Source organism: Muntiacus reevesi, chromosome 6 (genome assembly GCF_963930625.1).
Source record: "Muntiacus reevesi chromosome 6, mMunRee1.1, whole genome shotgun sequence".
In the NCBI taxonomy this organism is placed as follows: Eukaryota; Metazoa; Chordata; class Mammalia; order Artiodactyla; family Cervidae; genus Muntiacus; species Muntiacus reevesi.
Window position 1 is genome coordinate 106,434,116 of NC_089254.1, and position 15,031 is coordinate 106,449,146.

The 15,031-nt window shown below is 47.2% G+C and overlaps 2 protein-coding genes and 1 non-coding gene across 6 annotated transcripts in view; 2 read left to right on the forward strand and 1 right to left on the reverse strand.

The window, feature by feature from the left end:
• LOC136170378 (SCO-spondin-like) overlaps positions 1–1,955 on the forward strand; it is a 50,935-nt gene extending 48,980 nt beyond the window's left edge. Inside the window, 2 exon segments of the mRNA XM_065938527.1 lie at positions 1,039–1,189; positions 1,829–1,955. Of these exon segments, the coding sequence (XP_065794599.1) occupies positions 1,039–1,189; positions 1,829–1,851 (174 nt within the window). The 3' untranslated portion in view covers positions 1,852–1,955.
• Positions 1,956–5,822: 3,867 nt separating this feature from the next.
• Positions 5,823–15,031, forward strand: part of ZNF862 (zinc finger protein 862) — a 33,809-nt gene continuing 24,600 nt past the window's right edge. For all 4 annotated transcript variants that reach the window (XR_010663702.1, XR_010663703.1, XR_010663704.1 and 1 more), the window contains exons 1-3: positions 5,823–6,049; positions 12,870–12,981; positions 14,224–14,328. Coding sequence is in view for 1 of the 4 variants with exons in the window: in XM_065939369.1 (XP_065795441.1) it covers positions 6,026–6,049; positions 12,870–12,981; positions 14,224–14,328 (241 nt within the window). In the remaining 3 variants the exon portion in view is untranslated. The remainder of the gene's footprint in view (positions 6,050–12,869; positions 12,982–14,223; positions 14,329–15,031) is intronic.
• Positions 8,300–8,422, reverse strand: LOC136171300 (small nucleolar RNA SNORA26). Its single transcript, XR_010663840.1, has one exon. It is a non-coding gene; the product is annotated as a small nucleolar RNA SNORA26 (small nucleolar RNA).

Genomic DNA, 15,031 nt, shown 5'->3' on the forward strand with positions numbered 1-15,031 from the left:
GGGAGGAGCTGAGTTAACCTGTGATACAGTGAGCGAAGGCTGAAGGGCAGATGTTATTTACGGTGGTCTTGTCCTGGACGTTGCCCAGAAGATTGAGACAGAGCTCCGCTCTGCGCCCACCCTCCTGGTGCCTATATCCTCAGGAGCCCTGTATCACACTGACTCCCCCAGCCCTGAGCCTGGAGAGCTGTGGCTCCCACCTGGCCAACGTCTGGCCAGAGTGGAGCCTCACTCGGCTCCTGGCCCTGCCTCAGCCCACCTGGCCACAGTCACCTATTCCTGGAAGACAAAGGTGCTTTCCCATCTGGCCCTAAACCCTTGCCACTCTCCTGCTTCCCTGGGCACTCCTGGAACCTTCTGGAAATGCCTCTCAAATCACTTTTGGATTGTTTTTTAGAACACAGAGTGAGGAGAGGACAGTTAGTACATTTTTTTCCTGGGGAGGAAAAAGTAAGTGACAGTGGGATAGAATCAGAGGGAGATTTTTTTCTTTTGTAGATCTCTAACTTGGTATTGTGTGAATAAAGTTAGAATTACACATAATATTAAATCAAATGTCCAGTAGGACTCACAGAGTTACTGTATAATCATAAAGCAAGAGTGTCTGCTTTGGAGTGAGAACTCACTTTGTACTTAGGATCGGACTGTGCAGTTGAGGACTTCATTATTTATAGGTTCAAAAATTACTACTGTCTCTTCAACTAGACTTAGAAGTAGACCCGTGTCTTTCCCCCCTGCTGCCAGGATGCAGTGATGAGCGCGTTAAAAAGCTCTCGTTTAGCCTGCAGATTGTTGGATACTCAGATTCGTGGGGGCCTGGAATGGAGGAGGTGGCTTTTTGGAGAACTGGGGGCTTGGTGGTGACACGCCCCCACCTGGCTTCCCTACTTGGCGAAGAGGTCTGGGAGCTGAGATCTTGGGATCTGGTTCTCCCTGCGCCCGGCTCTTCTTGGATAGGAAAGGCCAGGGAAGGCAGGTGGCTTGGGCAAACTCCTCTTTGCCCCTCCCCAGCTCAGCCACCCGCTCCCTCTCGCCCAGGAGCCGTACCTGCAGAGTCAGTGTGACTGCTGTAGCTACCGCCTAGACCCTGAGAACCCGGTGCGCATCCTGAACCTGCGCTGCCCGGGCGGCCGCACAGAGCTGGTGGTGCTGCCAGTCATTCACAGCTGCCAGTGCAGCGCCTGCCAGGGTGGGTGTGGGCGGGGCTCCCGGAGGGGCGGGGCTCGGGTGGGCGGGGGCAGGTCGGGGGCGGGGCCGGGACTGAGGTCGGGGTTGGGGATCACCTGAGGCCAGGAGCGGGCCAGGCCGGGCGCGTTACCCGATGGCCCCGCGCGGGAATTTCCTCCTCCGAGTCCCTCTGCTCTGCTGCATGTTCCTTCTTAGCATTCTTGTTGGTTTGTTCTCCAACCACACTTAAACCCAGGTGTTCGGGGTCAGGCATACAGGTTCGAATCCCAGCTCATCCATTTCCTTCCTTGCTGAGCTTCCATGACCTCATCTTTACACCCGGGTGACGATCCACACAGGCTTGTTGGGAGGACTTGGTGAGAGGCTGTACGCGAAGTGCCAGGTTCTCTATAAACACCTGGTACACGTTAACCCTAAGCCACCACACAGTGTGGCGGGTGAGAAAGAGATGGAAGGGTGCTGACGCCGCCTGGGTGGAGCGCAGGGCAGAAGCTCGCAGTGACTGCGGTCTTCCTCCTGGCGGCTGTCCCTTCCTCTCCTGCCAGTTTGCTCAGCACCCTCCCTCTCTCCAGCCCCATCCCTTCCCGGCGGATCACCCTGCCTGTTTTGATAGCGCATCTCCCTCTTATTTGTCCTCCAGGAGGTGATTTCTCAGAGCGCTGACGGCTCCGCCGGATGAAGCCTGCCCTGGCTGTCATGACCCCTCCTCTCATGCCCGCCCCCCGCCCCCACATCCCTGCTCTAGTTCTAACATATTCCAAATAAAGTGATATTGGCAGCAAGCCCGTGTACAGAGTCTGCATCCCAGGATTCAGAGGGGAGGGGAGGTGGGCTGGGGGGTGTGGGGATGGGAGGGTGGGTTCTGAGCCCTGGCCTGGACCTGCACAAGGACTGTCACCTGGGAAACCTCTGCTCATGCTAGTGAACTTGGGCAAGTCACTTCCCATATCTGAGCCTCAGATTCCTCATCTTTAAAGTTTGGATGTAAAGTCTTAAGATCTCTGATACAAGACATCTCTAGGGCCCCAGGTCCCATCCCTCACACCATCTGATGGCAGCTGCAGCTCTGGCAGGCATTGCCATGCAAGATACATTCATCTCATGCTGAGGTCTGCTTCTCCTCCTCCTTCTGAAAAGTTTTATTGAGATATAATTTAGATCCTATGAAATTCACTCCATTTTGAGTTACACTTTGATGACTTATGGAAAACACACAAAGTTTTATAAAAGTTGACTTTTATAGAAAACACACACATACATCACCACAGGCTAGTTTTAGAATATTTGCATCATTTCAAGCCAATTTACCATACATTCTTCCCACCTCCAGGCCCAGGTAATCAATCACTAAATTGTTTTACACCTTAGTAGATGTGCCTTTGGGTCTGTCTAGTCAAAGCTATGGTTTTTCCAGTAGTTGTGTATGGCTGTGAGAGTTGGACTATAAAGAAAGCTAAGCGCCGAAGAATTGGTGCTTTTGAAATTTGGTGTTGGAGAAGACTCTTGAGAGTCCCTTGGACTGCAAGAAAATCAAACCAGTCCATCCTAAAGGAAATCAGTCCTGAATATTCATTGGAAGGACTGATGCTGAAGCTGAAGTTCCAATACTTTGGTCACCTGATGCGAAGAACTGACTCATGGGGAAAGATCCTGATGCTGGGAAAGATTGAAGGTGGAAGGAGAAGGGGCCAACAGGATGAGAGCGTTGAATGGCACCACTGACTCGATGGACATGAGTTTGAGCAGGCTCCAGGAGTTGGTGATGCACAGAGAAGCCTGGCCTGCTGCAGTCCATGGGGTTGCAAACAGTTGGACACGACTGAGCGACTGAACTGAACTGAGATGTGCCTGTTCTGGACACCTCATATAAATGTCTGACTCCTTTGTATTAGCATGATGATTTTGAGATTCATCTGTCAACCAAAATAAATAATGCAGGAGGTTGCAAATAAATTTATTGGGAAACTTAAGAATTACAATTCAGGAGACATGGATACGGGTAACCCTGAAGGAGTGTTCTGGGGAAGAGAAAGACTCGGGGGCTAATAAAAACAGAGTCACGAGGTTGTTTAAAGTTGCCTGGAGAGAGTGGATTGAATCTGATGTGAGTCAGAAAATAGTTGTCGATAAGGAATCAGGTGGCGCTAGTGAAGAATCCACCTGCAAATGCAGGAGACGAAAGAGATGAGGGTTCAACCCCTAGGTCAGGAAGAGCCCCTGCAGTTAGAAGTGGCAACCCACTCCAGTATTCTTAGTTGGAAAATTCCATGGACAGAGGAGTCTGGTGGGCTACAGGTGGGGTTGAAAAAGAGTCAGACATGATTGAGCCCACTACTAACACTAAGAATCAGGAGTCGTTTTAAAGAAGGCCTGTCAATTGAAGAAAAACACACCACCTAAAAATTGCCTGTTTTATTTGGAGCCCTTACTGAGGACTATGTTTTGGGAGACAGCCTCTCAGACAGCTCTGAGGAACTGTTCCAAGAGGCAGTGGAGGAATTCGAATATATAGATTTTTCTGAGGAAAACAAATGTAGTTGAACATCAATCGATTATTGCTAATCACAAAATACTGATATCTCCAGTTAATGATTATAGTGTTTTTCTATGTATGGGAAGATGCAAGAGTCTGGGTTCATTGAAATTATCCTTATGTATGCATCTTAACTATTCAGTACCCTGTTTTCCTCCATCCCCTCAGGGTACACTATGGGGCTGTGGCTACAGTTGTTGATGGCTTGAGGGCAGCAACAATTATTGTTAACTAACATAGCATGCAACATTGCTTTGTCTGTGGATCCAAGAAGTAAACAGATGATCATATTTTAGGGTAAGGATCTGGTTAGTATCTTGAGTTTCTGGCAGGTATCCTGGATGACTTCATCAGGTCAAAAGATCAGATTCCACCCAGGCTCAGAAATGAATAAGTCACATGTCCTTAATGGCCTCTCAGCTCCATTTTCAAGAGCTCTCTTGGCAATACCAACTCCATTTTTATTTTCCTTTCACATTTCCATATTATAGCATGTGTCAACAGCCTGTTTCCTTTTGTTGCTGAATAGTAATCCATTGTGTGGATATGCCATATTTTATCAACACACTCATCAGTTGATGGACAGTTGAGTACTTTCTTGTTTTTGGTCTACTATGAATAAAGTTGCTATCAGTTCAGTTCAGACTAGTCGTTCAGTTGTGTCCGACTCTTTGTGACCCCATGCAATATAGCACGCCAGGCTTCCCTGTCCATCACCAACTCCTGGAGCTTGCTCCAACTCATGCTATAAACATTTAAAGCTGCTGTAAACATTCCTATACAAGTCTTTGTGTGGTCATGTTTTCATTTCTCTTGGATATATGCCTAACAGCGGAAATTTCTAGGTCATATGGTAAGTTTAACCTCTTAAGAAACTTTCAAACTTAAGAGGTTAAACTTACCATATGACCTACCATGTTTCCCAAAGTGGTTGCACCATTTTACATTTTCCTCCCCTGCCCCTACACCATCCCCACTTCTGCCCTGAAATGTACCAGGGCTCATTTCTCTACATCCTCTCCAACACTTGTTGTTATCTGTCTTTCTTATTTTTTTAATTACCTATTCGGTAGGTATGAAGTTGTGTCCCATTGCAATTTTAATTTGTATTTCCTTAACGACTAATGAAATGGTTAGATAACGTCACTGACTCAGTGTCCACGAATCTGAGCAAACTTCAGGAGATAGTTATGGACAGGGAAGCCTGGTGTGCTGCAGTCTACGGGGTCGCAAAGAGCTGAACACAATTTAGTGACTCAACAAATGACTAATGATGCTGAGAATTCTTGTTCATTTGTTGATTTGCCATTACATAGCTTCTTTTCAAGCTTCTTTTGCTTTCTGCCCCAGGGCTTTCTGACCACAGAGAGTGTCCGCTTGGCCTCCATACAAGCACAGATAGAAGTACAAGTGTGAGGACGAAGTGCAGTTACCGTCTCTTGGAGCAACTCTCAACTTCTGGGGATGGGAGCAGTGGGTGAACGCTGAACTCCTCTCCCCCCATTGTTCAATGGACTATTATGGGGAGGGGCATTCTGTATAATTCTTAGAAGTGGAATGAAGCCCCCAATACCCACAGCAGTGACCTTGAAAATGCATCCATCCTTTTCGTCTTCCCTGCTTAACCCTCCCAAGTCCCAAGGTCTGCTCTCTGGGGTCACTTTCCAGGACCAAACCCTGGTCTCCAGCTCTGCTTCCAGGAGAGGGTGGAGAGGGAGGGAGTCAGGCTGGACACTTCTGCTCCAATACCCAGTGATTCTGTATTTACCCTCTGTCCCTTTATGATCCTCAGACCACCCCGACAGGAGAGTCCTATGCAACTACAGTTATTGGCAAAAATGGGAGGGAACAGACGCAAGAACAAGCAATCTTATAGCCCAATCAGAGCACTTTGCCCTTACTATCGGTCCTTGGAGAATGGGGAGGACAGAAAGCGAACCGCTCTGTCCAACCGAGACCCCGCATTCCCCAAGCCAACAAGCGGCTTTAGGAGCCGCTTACTGAGCCTGGATTGAGCTTCCCATGATGCCCCGGACTGGGCGGCTGCCGTAAAGCGGTTCGCCCGGTGCGACGCGAGTACCGGCCGTGCGCCTCTCCCGGAGCCGCGAGCGCCACCGCCCACTCTGAGGAGGGACTGCCGGTTCCGGGCCGCGCTCCCTGCTTCTCGGGCGCCCTTCCCTCCGGGAATCCGGGTTCCCTCAGGTGGTCGCGGCGGTGGCGGCGGCCTCCTCAAGCCAGGCCGCGGGGGGAGGGGGCGGCCTGGCGGCAGTGGCGGGGGCGGCACGGGCCACCGAAAGCGGGGCCATGGAGCCCAGGGAGTCGGGGAAGGTAGGCCTGGAAGGGCCCGGGGGTCGCCACTCCCCTCCCGTCAGTCCCAGGTCTGGGCTCCGGCGAGGCGGGCGCTACAGGCGGAGTCCGCGCAGATGAGCCAGCCTTGCAGGGAAGGACTCGCCCGCTCGCCCGCCTCTTCGTTCGCTCTCCGGGCGAGTCCCGCGCAGCCTTCCGCTCCCTCCCTCCGCCGCTGCCTCAGCCGCGCTCTGCCGAATGGTCGCCCGGTTGGTGCTGGGTGGGTGACCCGCTCAGTGGAGTGATGCGAAAGGGCTTCCCGTTTCCCCCACCGTTGGCGTTTAGAGGCCTGTGGTGTTTTAAGGCTTTGAGGCTGGATAAGACACCACTGCTGGGAGCCAGGGGTGGGCAGGGTGAGGGCTTGGCCCTGCCTAGATGCCTCTTCCCAAGAAGGGGCTGAGAAGAAAAAGACCTGGCATCTGGCGTACTTCTTGCCGATTTCTGTGTCTAGCTTATCTACTTCGTGGAGTATCTGAGTATTTCTGAGAAGCATATCCCATAAACTTTTCTTCAGGCTTTGGGCAAGAAGCCGTGAGTTGGAAATGGTGGGGAAGAGTGCTTGAAGATAGAGTTAAGTGAGTTGGTAGGATTGCTAAGAGCTCAGAGTCTGTCAGCAAAGACCGGGGTAGTCCCATGCTCTTGACTTGGAGACCATGGCAGACTTTGGGGACTAAGATCTTTCTGGATATTCTTTGATGCTAGTTCTTGAGGATTGTTTCTTCTCTGGCCAAAGAGGAATGTCTTCAGCAAACGTTTTCGAATGCGGATTGAATCTCTTCTTTTACAGAATTGCTCTTTTTTTTTTGTGTGTGTGGTCAGGGTTTTTTTTCTTTTTTTTTTTTTTTGTGGTCAGGGATTTAAGTTGATGGAGATTCTGGAAGTACAGAATAAATACGAAATGACCACTTTCCTCCAGGAACTCTCCTGCAATTTTCACCTCAGTAAAATAGACAAGCCTGGAAGGGTGGTCCCACAGACAAAAGAGAGAAAGAAAGGATCAGGAGGGTATTTTGATGCTGTACTTTTTCCTGGGAAGACTGGGAAAGACTGAATTTTATAAAAGAAGTTACTCCTTGCTTAAGCATCTCTTCCTTACTCATTACTCTCCACAGTGCATTTTCCAGATGAAACAACCTATAAACAGTCCAGGACAATAAAGCCCAACAACCTAACCAGAGAAAGATTGAGGGTGAACTGCCTGCCAGCCTCAGGCTAAGCACTTGAGGGCAGTGGCCCCCAGTGTTTTTGGCACCAGGGACTGGTTATCTTTAGGACAGGTTTTCCATGGACCAGAGGGCAATAATGTTGGGGAGAGGGTGGTGACAGATGTAGGAGATGGTTTCAGGATTTTTCAAGCGCATTATATTTATTTTGTACTTAAAAGTATTATTTTTACATAGCTCCACCTCAGATCATTCGGCATTAGATCCTGGAGATTGGGGGACCCCTGCTTTGCTATTTCATGCTAAGTCACTTGAGTTGTGTCCGACTCTTTGAAACCCTAAGGGCTGTAGCCCACCAGGCTCCTCTGTCAATGGGATTCTCCAGACAAGAATACTTGAGTGGATTGCCATGCCCTCCTCCAGGGGATCTTCCAGCCCCTGGGATTGAACCCTTGTCTCATGGCTTCTGCATTGGCATATGGGTTCTTTACCACTAGCGCCACCTGGGAGGGCTTCCCTGGTAGCTCAGATGGTAAAAAGTCTGCCAGCAGTGTGGGAGATCTGGGTTCGATTCGTGGGTCGGGAAGATCCCCTGGAGAAGGAAATGGCAACCCACTCCAGTATTCTTGCCTGGAAAAACCACATGGATGGAGGAGCATGGCAGGCTACAGTTCATAGGGTTGTAAAGAGTGAGACACAACTGAGAAGCTTCACTTCACCACCTGGGAAGCCCCCAGATCCTGCTTTAGGGAATACCAAAAAAGTAAAGGAAATGGCCCTTGCCCTCAGGTAATATACGAGGTTTACTTTAGACTGAACCTGATTTTGGACAGGGGGAAGCAAAATGTAGTGGAGAAGAAGGGTTATAAATAATTGGTATTGTAAATTGAAATTAGTGATTTGAGGTTGATTTCAAGCAATTCCATTCATTTGTAGACTTTCTTAGTCTTTATTTATTTTTTTTTAATTATCGCAGTAAGTTTATTTATTTTTTGAAGGTCAAGTTTAATGACTTTTGTATTAACTATACACATACTAGTAAGTGCTAAGACTTAAAATCTTCCGGTTCAGTTGTGACTCCAGACAGGATTCAGAGAGGAGTTCTAAAAATCTCTTCTCTGGGTTTTATGGAGACTTTCTTTACCCTCCTGCCTTAGCCTCTTAAGGCACTGCGTCAGCCTTAAAAGGGCACTGGAAAGGGCACTTTCTTAGTCTTTAGTATGAGTAGAGAGAAATACAAATATTTTGGGAAGTGGAAGAGAAATTTTCTGTCCTTTTCAGGAAAGTGAAAGTCGCTCAGGCATGTCCAACTCTTTGCAACCCAATGGACTATACAGTCCATGGAATTCTCCAGGCTAGAATACTGGAGTGGGTAGCCTTTCCCTTTTCCAGGGGATCTTCCCAACCTAGGGATCGAACACAGGTCTCCCACATTGCAGGCAGATTCTTTACCACCTGAGCCACAAGGGAAGCCCAAGAATACTGGAGTGGGTAGCTTATCTCTTCCCTGGTGGATCTTCCTGACCCAGGAATTGAACCGGGGTCTCCTGCCTTGGATTCTTTACCAACTGAGCTATGAGGGAAGACATTTTCAAACCCAACCACTAATTGAAAACCATGGGGACTGGAAATTTCATTCTTGATTCTAATCTTGACTGCAGGGTGTCTCAAAAGGACACCTTTTCCAGGTGTATCAGTTTTTTTAGCCTAGGGAATAAGAATGTTATCCAAAGATAAAGTGATTGCAGAACAAACTAGAAGTGTAAGATGCATTGCAGATGAGTGATGATAACTGAGGCCTGGGTGGAATAGTTGTGCTATTCTAAAAGTGAAAGAGTCACTCAGTTGTTTCTGACTCTTTGCAGCCCCATGGACTGTAGCCTACTCGTCTCCTTTGTCCATGCATTCTGACTAGCCATTCCCTTCTCTAGGGGATCTTCCCAATCCAGGAATCGAACTGGGGTCTCCTGCATTGCAGGCAGATTGTTTACCTTCTGGGCCACCAGAGAAAGTTCCATTTTTGATATCACTCTTTTGGCTCAAAGCTGGAAGACTGGGATTTCACGTGAGGTATTATTGATCTATTATTAGAATCATCCTTTGATGCTATTTTGTGATGTTTATTAAATAAAGGCAGTCTTGGCCTATAGGATTGGGTATAGGGTGTATTGCTTGTCATTGGCAGAATAATGGATAGAGGCCAAAGACTTCCCTATCACTCTATCCCGTTATCCTGTTTCATTTTCTTCCCAACCCTTATCACTGTATAACATTCTCACATTCATTTATTTACTTACATGTTTGCTGGCTCACTCTCTGCTATATTCCCAGCTAGAAAAGTGGAGCAGTGTATGGCATGTAATAGGTTCTCAGTATTTTTTGAATGAATGACTCAAAATAGCATCTCTACAAGGGCCTTTCTGCTATATGTGTGGGTGGTGTGACGAACACTGCGTTCTGTGTTCTCTGGGAGACTTGTTGGTGCTGCCAAATAGGAGTATTTATTGTGTATGTGTTTATTGCCTCAACAACATCTCTGGTTCCTAGTCACTGACCCCCAGCAAACCTCCTCCCCTTCCCATAGAAGTGATTATTCCCTTCTCATTTGCCTCTGGACCCAGTTTTGTTATTGTACTTACATCACAGTTGTCTGTCACCTCCCAAGGGGTTTTATTCTCCTTAACAAATATAGTGTCTTTTTATCTTAGGATCTCCAGGCACACAGAAACAAATAAAATGTGTGTTCAGTGAACAAATGAATTAAATGCCTATGAAATCCTGTGGTGGTGATGGGAAGAAGGGTGGTGATGGTAAAGATGGTTTTAAAATGAGACAGTCAGTGTAGGCTTCCTGAGCACCAGGCATCATAAGGGATATGAAGGCTTCCTGCTCAGGGGACGCAAAAGTGCTTCGCTTGGTGGACAGGAAATCCCTTGAAAGAGAGATGGACTGTGAGTAGGAACTTGAGTGGGTTGGTGGAAGTGGGCTGAATCGGGGAATCTAAAGACTGGGTGTGTGGAGGAAAGAAAGGTATAATACATGTTGTGATTACAGTTATACTTACCTGACTGTAGTAGAGGTTCCAGGTGGGGAAGTGTCTAGAACTGAGGAAGGGGAGTCAGGCTTAGGTGGAACTTGGTGCTGGGCTCAGAACTCAGAGCTCTACCTTATAGACAGTAAGAAGCACAACAATAGAACATCCAGGGATATTCCTTGCTGTCTATGTCAATGAGAAATTCCTCATGTTCAAGCAGATGTGTGTGTGTGTGTGTGTGTGTGTGTGTTTTGCATTGCATTCATCAGAAGGCTCTTGCTATAATATTAGTTAAAAGAGAGGTACCAGGGTTAGTGTAATTATCATTCTTGTTGGGAAGTTACTTCTTTAGTATCTAAACATTCAGCCCTGGCCGTGTTCTTCATCCTTGTGGCACTCACAGAGTGATGGGTCCGTTGGCTTTCATTATGCCCACCTGGTCCCTCAGGAAGGCGGGGTGGGTGGGAATGAACAGGGAGCCCTGCTTGCCGTGGGTCACACACTCTGACCTGTCCTGATCGGAACAGCTTGCCCTGTCGCCCTGGTGTGCAGTAGTCCTCCTGGGATCTTCCTTCAGTATGATCGTGAGGGTTTTCTACCCCTCTACCCCACATTGGCTGTCCTTAGGCTATATCCTGTGTGTACCTGGTTCCTGTCTGATTGCCTTTTAGTGGAACCCATCCTATAGCATGCTTGCAGCAGTTTTTTGGAATTATAATCACATTTTGCTTTGGAAGACACTCTGAGAGAAAATAGTTATTTAAAACATACACATTGGCAGTACAATTCCATTGTTGTTTTTAAAACTGTTCATTCATACATATTCATAGACAGAAGACTGGAAAGTTGCATATCAAATGTCAATATAATTCTTTTTCACTAGGGAGATTGTGGGTGATCTTAAAGAACTTTTTTTTTGTTTGTTTTTTGGCTTTCTGTCTAAATTTTCTGCAGTAAATATTGATTTACAAGAAAAATGCTCAAATTATTTTTAAATATACAAATCAATAATGACTGGTAAGATTTACGTATACTGTTTTTCTCAAGAAACTTCTTTGTTGAAGTTAGATATTTCACGTACTTAAAATTGGAATATAAAATGACAGGCAAATTTTAAAAAATGTACTATAACTTGCTATAAATGGAAATAGCCATTGGACTATTTGGACTTACCAAATAGTCCCCTTCAGTGTTCTCACTTTGGAAGGGCTGATAGCCCAAGGATGTGATTTCCCAAAGTGTTTTTCTTTGGGGCAGGGTTTTTTTGTTGTTGTTGAAAATTTTATTTTTTAATATTATTTCTTCGACTAGCTGGTAAATGTTGGTGGTACAAAATTTAAAAGGATGACCAGCAACAGATTCTGAGTGTTTTCTGACTATTTCTTTTATAACTGCTTGGTTCATGGCTGCAATATCTTACTTCTCTGGGGCTATTGATGATACTTTTGTTTTTTAAAGATTGTTTTCCTCCCTGCCTCACATCCATTTCCTGACTTCCCCCTCCCCCTGTCCCCCACCCCCATCTGTTTTGGTCTCTGTCAGATGTGTAAGAGCTTTTTCTTGATGTCTTGGTAGTCCAGTTGTTTGCTGACTCTAAACAACGGAAAGCCAGAATTCTAACTGGAAGCTCTGAGCATGTGGGAGGGAGAGTCTTGCCATCTTGGAGCCTGTGTAAGGGATCTGGCATTTGCTGGCGAACAGTTTTCCTCCAGCTCTTGTTGTTTTAGCCTCGCTGCCTTCACTCCCAGGCCAGTGGTTCCTGGGGTGGCCAGGGCCTGAGTCTCTAGAGGATTTATTGGTGTAACTTGGGTTGTTGCTCAGTTTGTCTACTGTTGGGGGAGGATTCAGTTTTCTTGGATCTGCTCAGTTATTACTTTTTCATCTGCTTTTCAGTTAGCAAAATTATATTGCTATTGTCCCCTTGTTGTGTTGTCCATCCTAGTGGGTGTTTCGTTTGGAGATTTTTTCATGGGAGGAGGGTGTCTTAAATTCAAAAGGAGAAAGCAAAATTCAGTGTACTTGTTGAACCTGCCATCTTAATCCAGAACTCCTTGAAACATTTTCTGAATTTCCTTGCCCCTTTCTGGCAGAACTGAGCTCCTTTACAAGCCCGATGGAATATAGTTCTCAGCTTTAAAGCATTGCCCATCTTGATCATTGACACATTCACAGACATAGTTCTCAGTGACATTTGAGTATTTCCAGAAATCAGATACATCTTCCTAAGTGGATGTTTACCACGTTCAAGATTTTGCAAAAAGAAGCACTGTTGGTTGTTTCTGACGCACTGGCTGAGAAGTAATGGGTCCCGTAGGACAGCAGGTGAGGAGCGTGCAGGGAGAGAATTGTGAGTCCAGAGTCAGCCTTTGTTACAGCACTTTGGTTCCAGGGTGTGGCCCTTCCTAGAAGAAGCGGTCTCGTTCCCTCTGTGACTTGCATGCAGTGAGGGAGAGCGATGAGGTGCGGTCCTGTGTGTAGACTGATGGTGCCCTCTCCCCCAGTCTGATCTGTTCCCAGAGTAGGGGTGCCCTCAGGTTATTGTGAACACAGCCGTGGAAGACCCAGGAGGAAGTTGGTGCTTACCTGGCGTCATTTTTCCTTCCAGGCTCCTGTGACGTTTGACGACATCACGGTGTACTTGCTTCAGGAGGAGTGGGTGCTACTGAGTCAGCAACAGAAGAACATCTGTGGTTCTGATAAGATGGTGGCACCCCTGGGTATGGCCCCTATTCACTTCCCCACAGCATTCCCAACCATATCTGACTGTGACAGGCTTGAGAATTGTCTACAATCCGACCATTTTTTCCCCAACATCTTGACACTGTTTATCCACTCAGTCCTCTATCTGGCTTAACTGACTATGGATTCACACATCATGCATTCTCTTCTCCACTTAAACTGGCCAAGAGAAGTGGGGAAATTGGGCATGCCAGGGCTAGACCTGGATGCCTCAGCATATCTCAGGGCGCCAGGGGCAGGGGTGGGGCAGGGGGAGCCCCACCTGTGAACGGTGCTGCTGGAAGGTGGGTTTTGTTTCAGTGCCCAGAAGACACTGGAGGCGGTGGGCAGCGGTGGAGGTAGCCTCAGATCTGCAGCGTGGATATCTGGTCTCAGTGCCGGCTCTGCCACGAGGCCTGGCCAAGCCCATTAGCCTTTTCGAGGCTTGGTGTCATTCTTCACTAGCTTTCCCTTTTCACAGGCTTGTCATAGTGGTTTAATGAAAGGAAACAACTTAAAAGTTTGTGCCCGAGTAGATTGTTTTCATCTTTTCTATTTGCTGAATGTCCTTTCTCTGCTTCTGTGGATAGACTTTCGGTACCACGGACAGAGGTGATTGTAGTTCCTTGTGTCTGTGCATATATACTCTTCTGATTTCAATTTGATGACCATCACCATGCCTTTCTTTGCTTCTTTTCACCTTGGCCCTTGTCTAAGGTTTATGGGGGCAACAATCTCAGCTCTCTTTGGATTGAAGTGTTGCGTTCTTTGTGTCTACTAAAAAGTTTGAAAACTGATGATTCTTTTAAACCAGAAGTTGCAAAGTAACACTGGGCCAGATTTGGTCTACCCCTTTGTTTTCTTTCTTTCTTTCTTTCTTTTTTTTTCGTGTGTGTGTTTGGCTTCTTTAAAATGCTTAAATAAGTTTTCTGTGTTTAGCCATGGAGGGGTTCACATAGAAATATGATTTCTGGCTTCTCTTGATAACTGGGATGGTCTGGCCGTGCTGACCCTGCATCTGACTGATGGCCTCTCCTGAATTTGAGCACCTGCCCTGACACCTGGGCTCAAATCCACAGCTTCCCCTTCTTGCCCCCTGCACTTGGTTTCCTCAGATTATTGTCTGGTCCCACTCAGCATTTGAGTTTGAGCTTCTGTTCTGAACCAGTAGCTTTTATAACCTTTTTAACCTGTGTGACCTGGATTCAACCTCATAGTGCTTTTCTCTGTTCCTGACTCAGGACCAAGTATTGCCAGCCCAGAGCTGTTCTATAAATTTGAGCAAGGGCCAGAGCCATGGCTTGCCAGTGTCCAAGGCCAGAGGAGTCACTTGAGTCCCAACCCAGGTGAGCGTAGACATGCCCCGGGAGGAGGGGTGCTTTGCTGGAGGGAGGGAACAGGAAGCTGGGCCCCAGGCCTCTGGCCTGGTCCTCTTCTACCTGTGCACCAGTTACACACGAATGCTGCTCCTCCCCCAACGGTCATTTGATCTAAGATATGCACACCTTGTTCTCCGTACTCTCATCTTCCTTTAGTGTATTTCTACCTGAGAGGAGATGTTTCTGTATAACGATATATTCTAAGCTCCGTGGAGGCATGACTCAGTCTCATTTACTACTATAGTCCCAATGCCAAGAAAGATGCCTGGCAAACAGTTGCTCAGTAGCTGATTGTGGAATGAACAGGTGAATGAACGGATAGCCGCTAAGTCCTGGGGATTGATGTTTGCTTTCCTCCTTGGGTGAGCCTGTCCTCTTCAGGGATTGGCTTGGCCAGAGCCAGGCCAGATGGCATCTGTCACCGTGTAATAGACCGCATTAACCCAGCCCCTCTTATCGGAGAAAGGGGAGGTGGAGTTTCCTACTTCCTCTTCCTCATTCCTACTTCCTCTAGGAATGGCATCAGGGAAGATTGCTATCCCTTGTGGCCTATCTCAGATGGACCACACAAAGCCTTGACTTGTTTTGGTTTGTGTTTGCTGTGTTTGGCTCTTAACTTTGGGCCTATTGACTCTATTAGTAGATTTGTGCTTCCGGGATTGGTAATAGA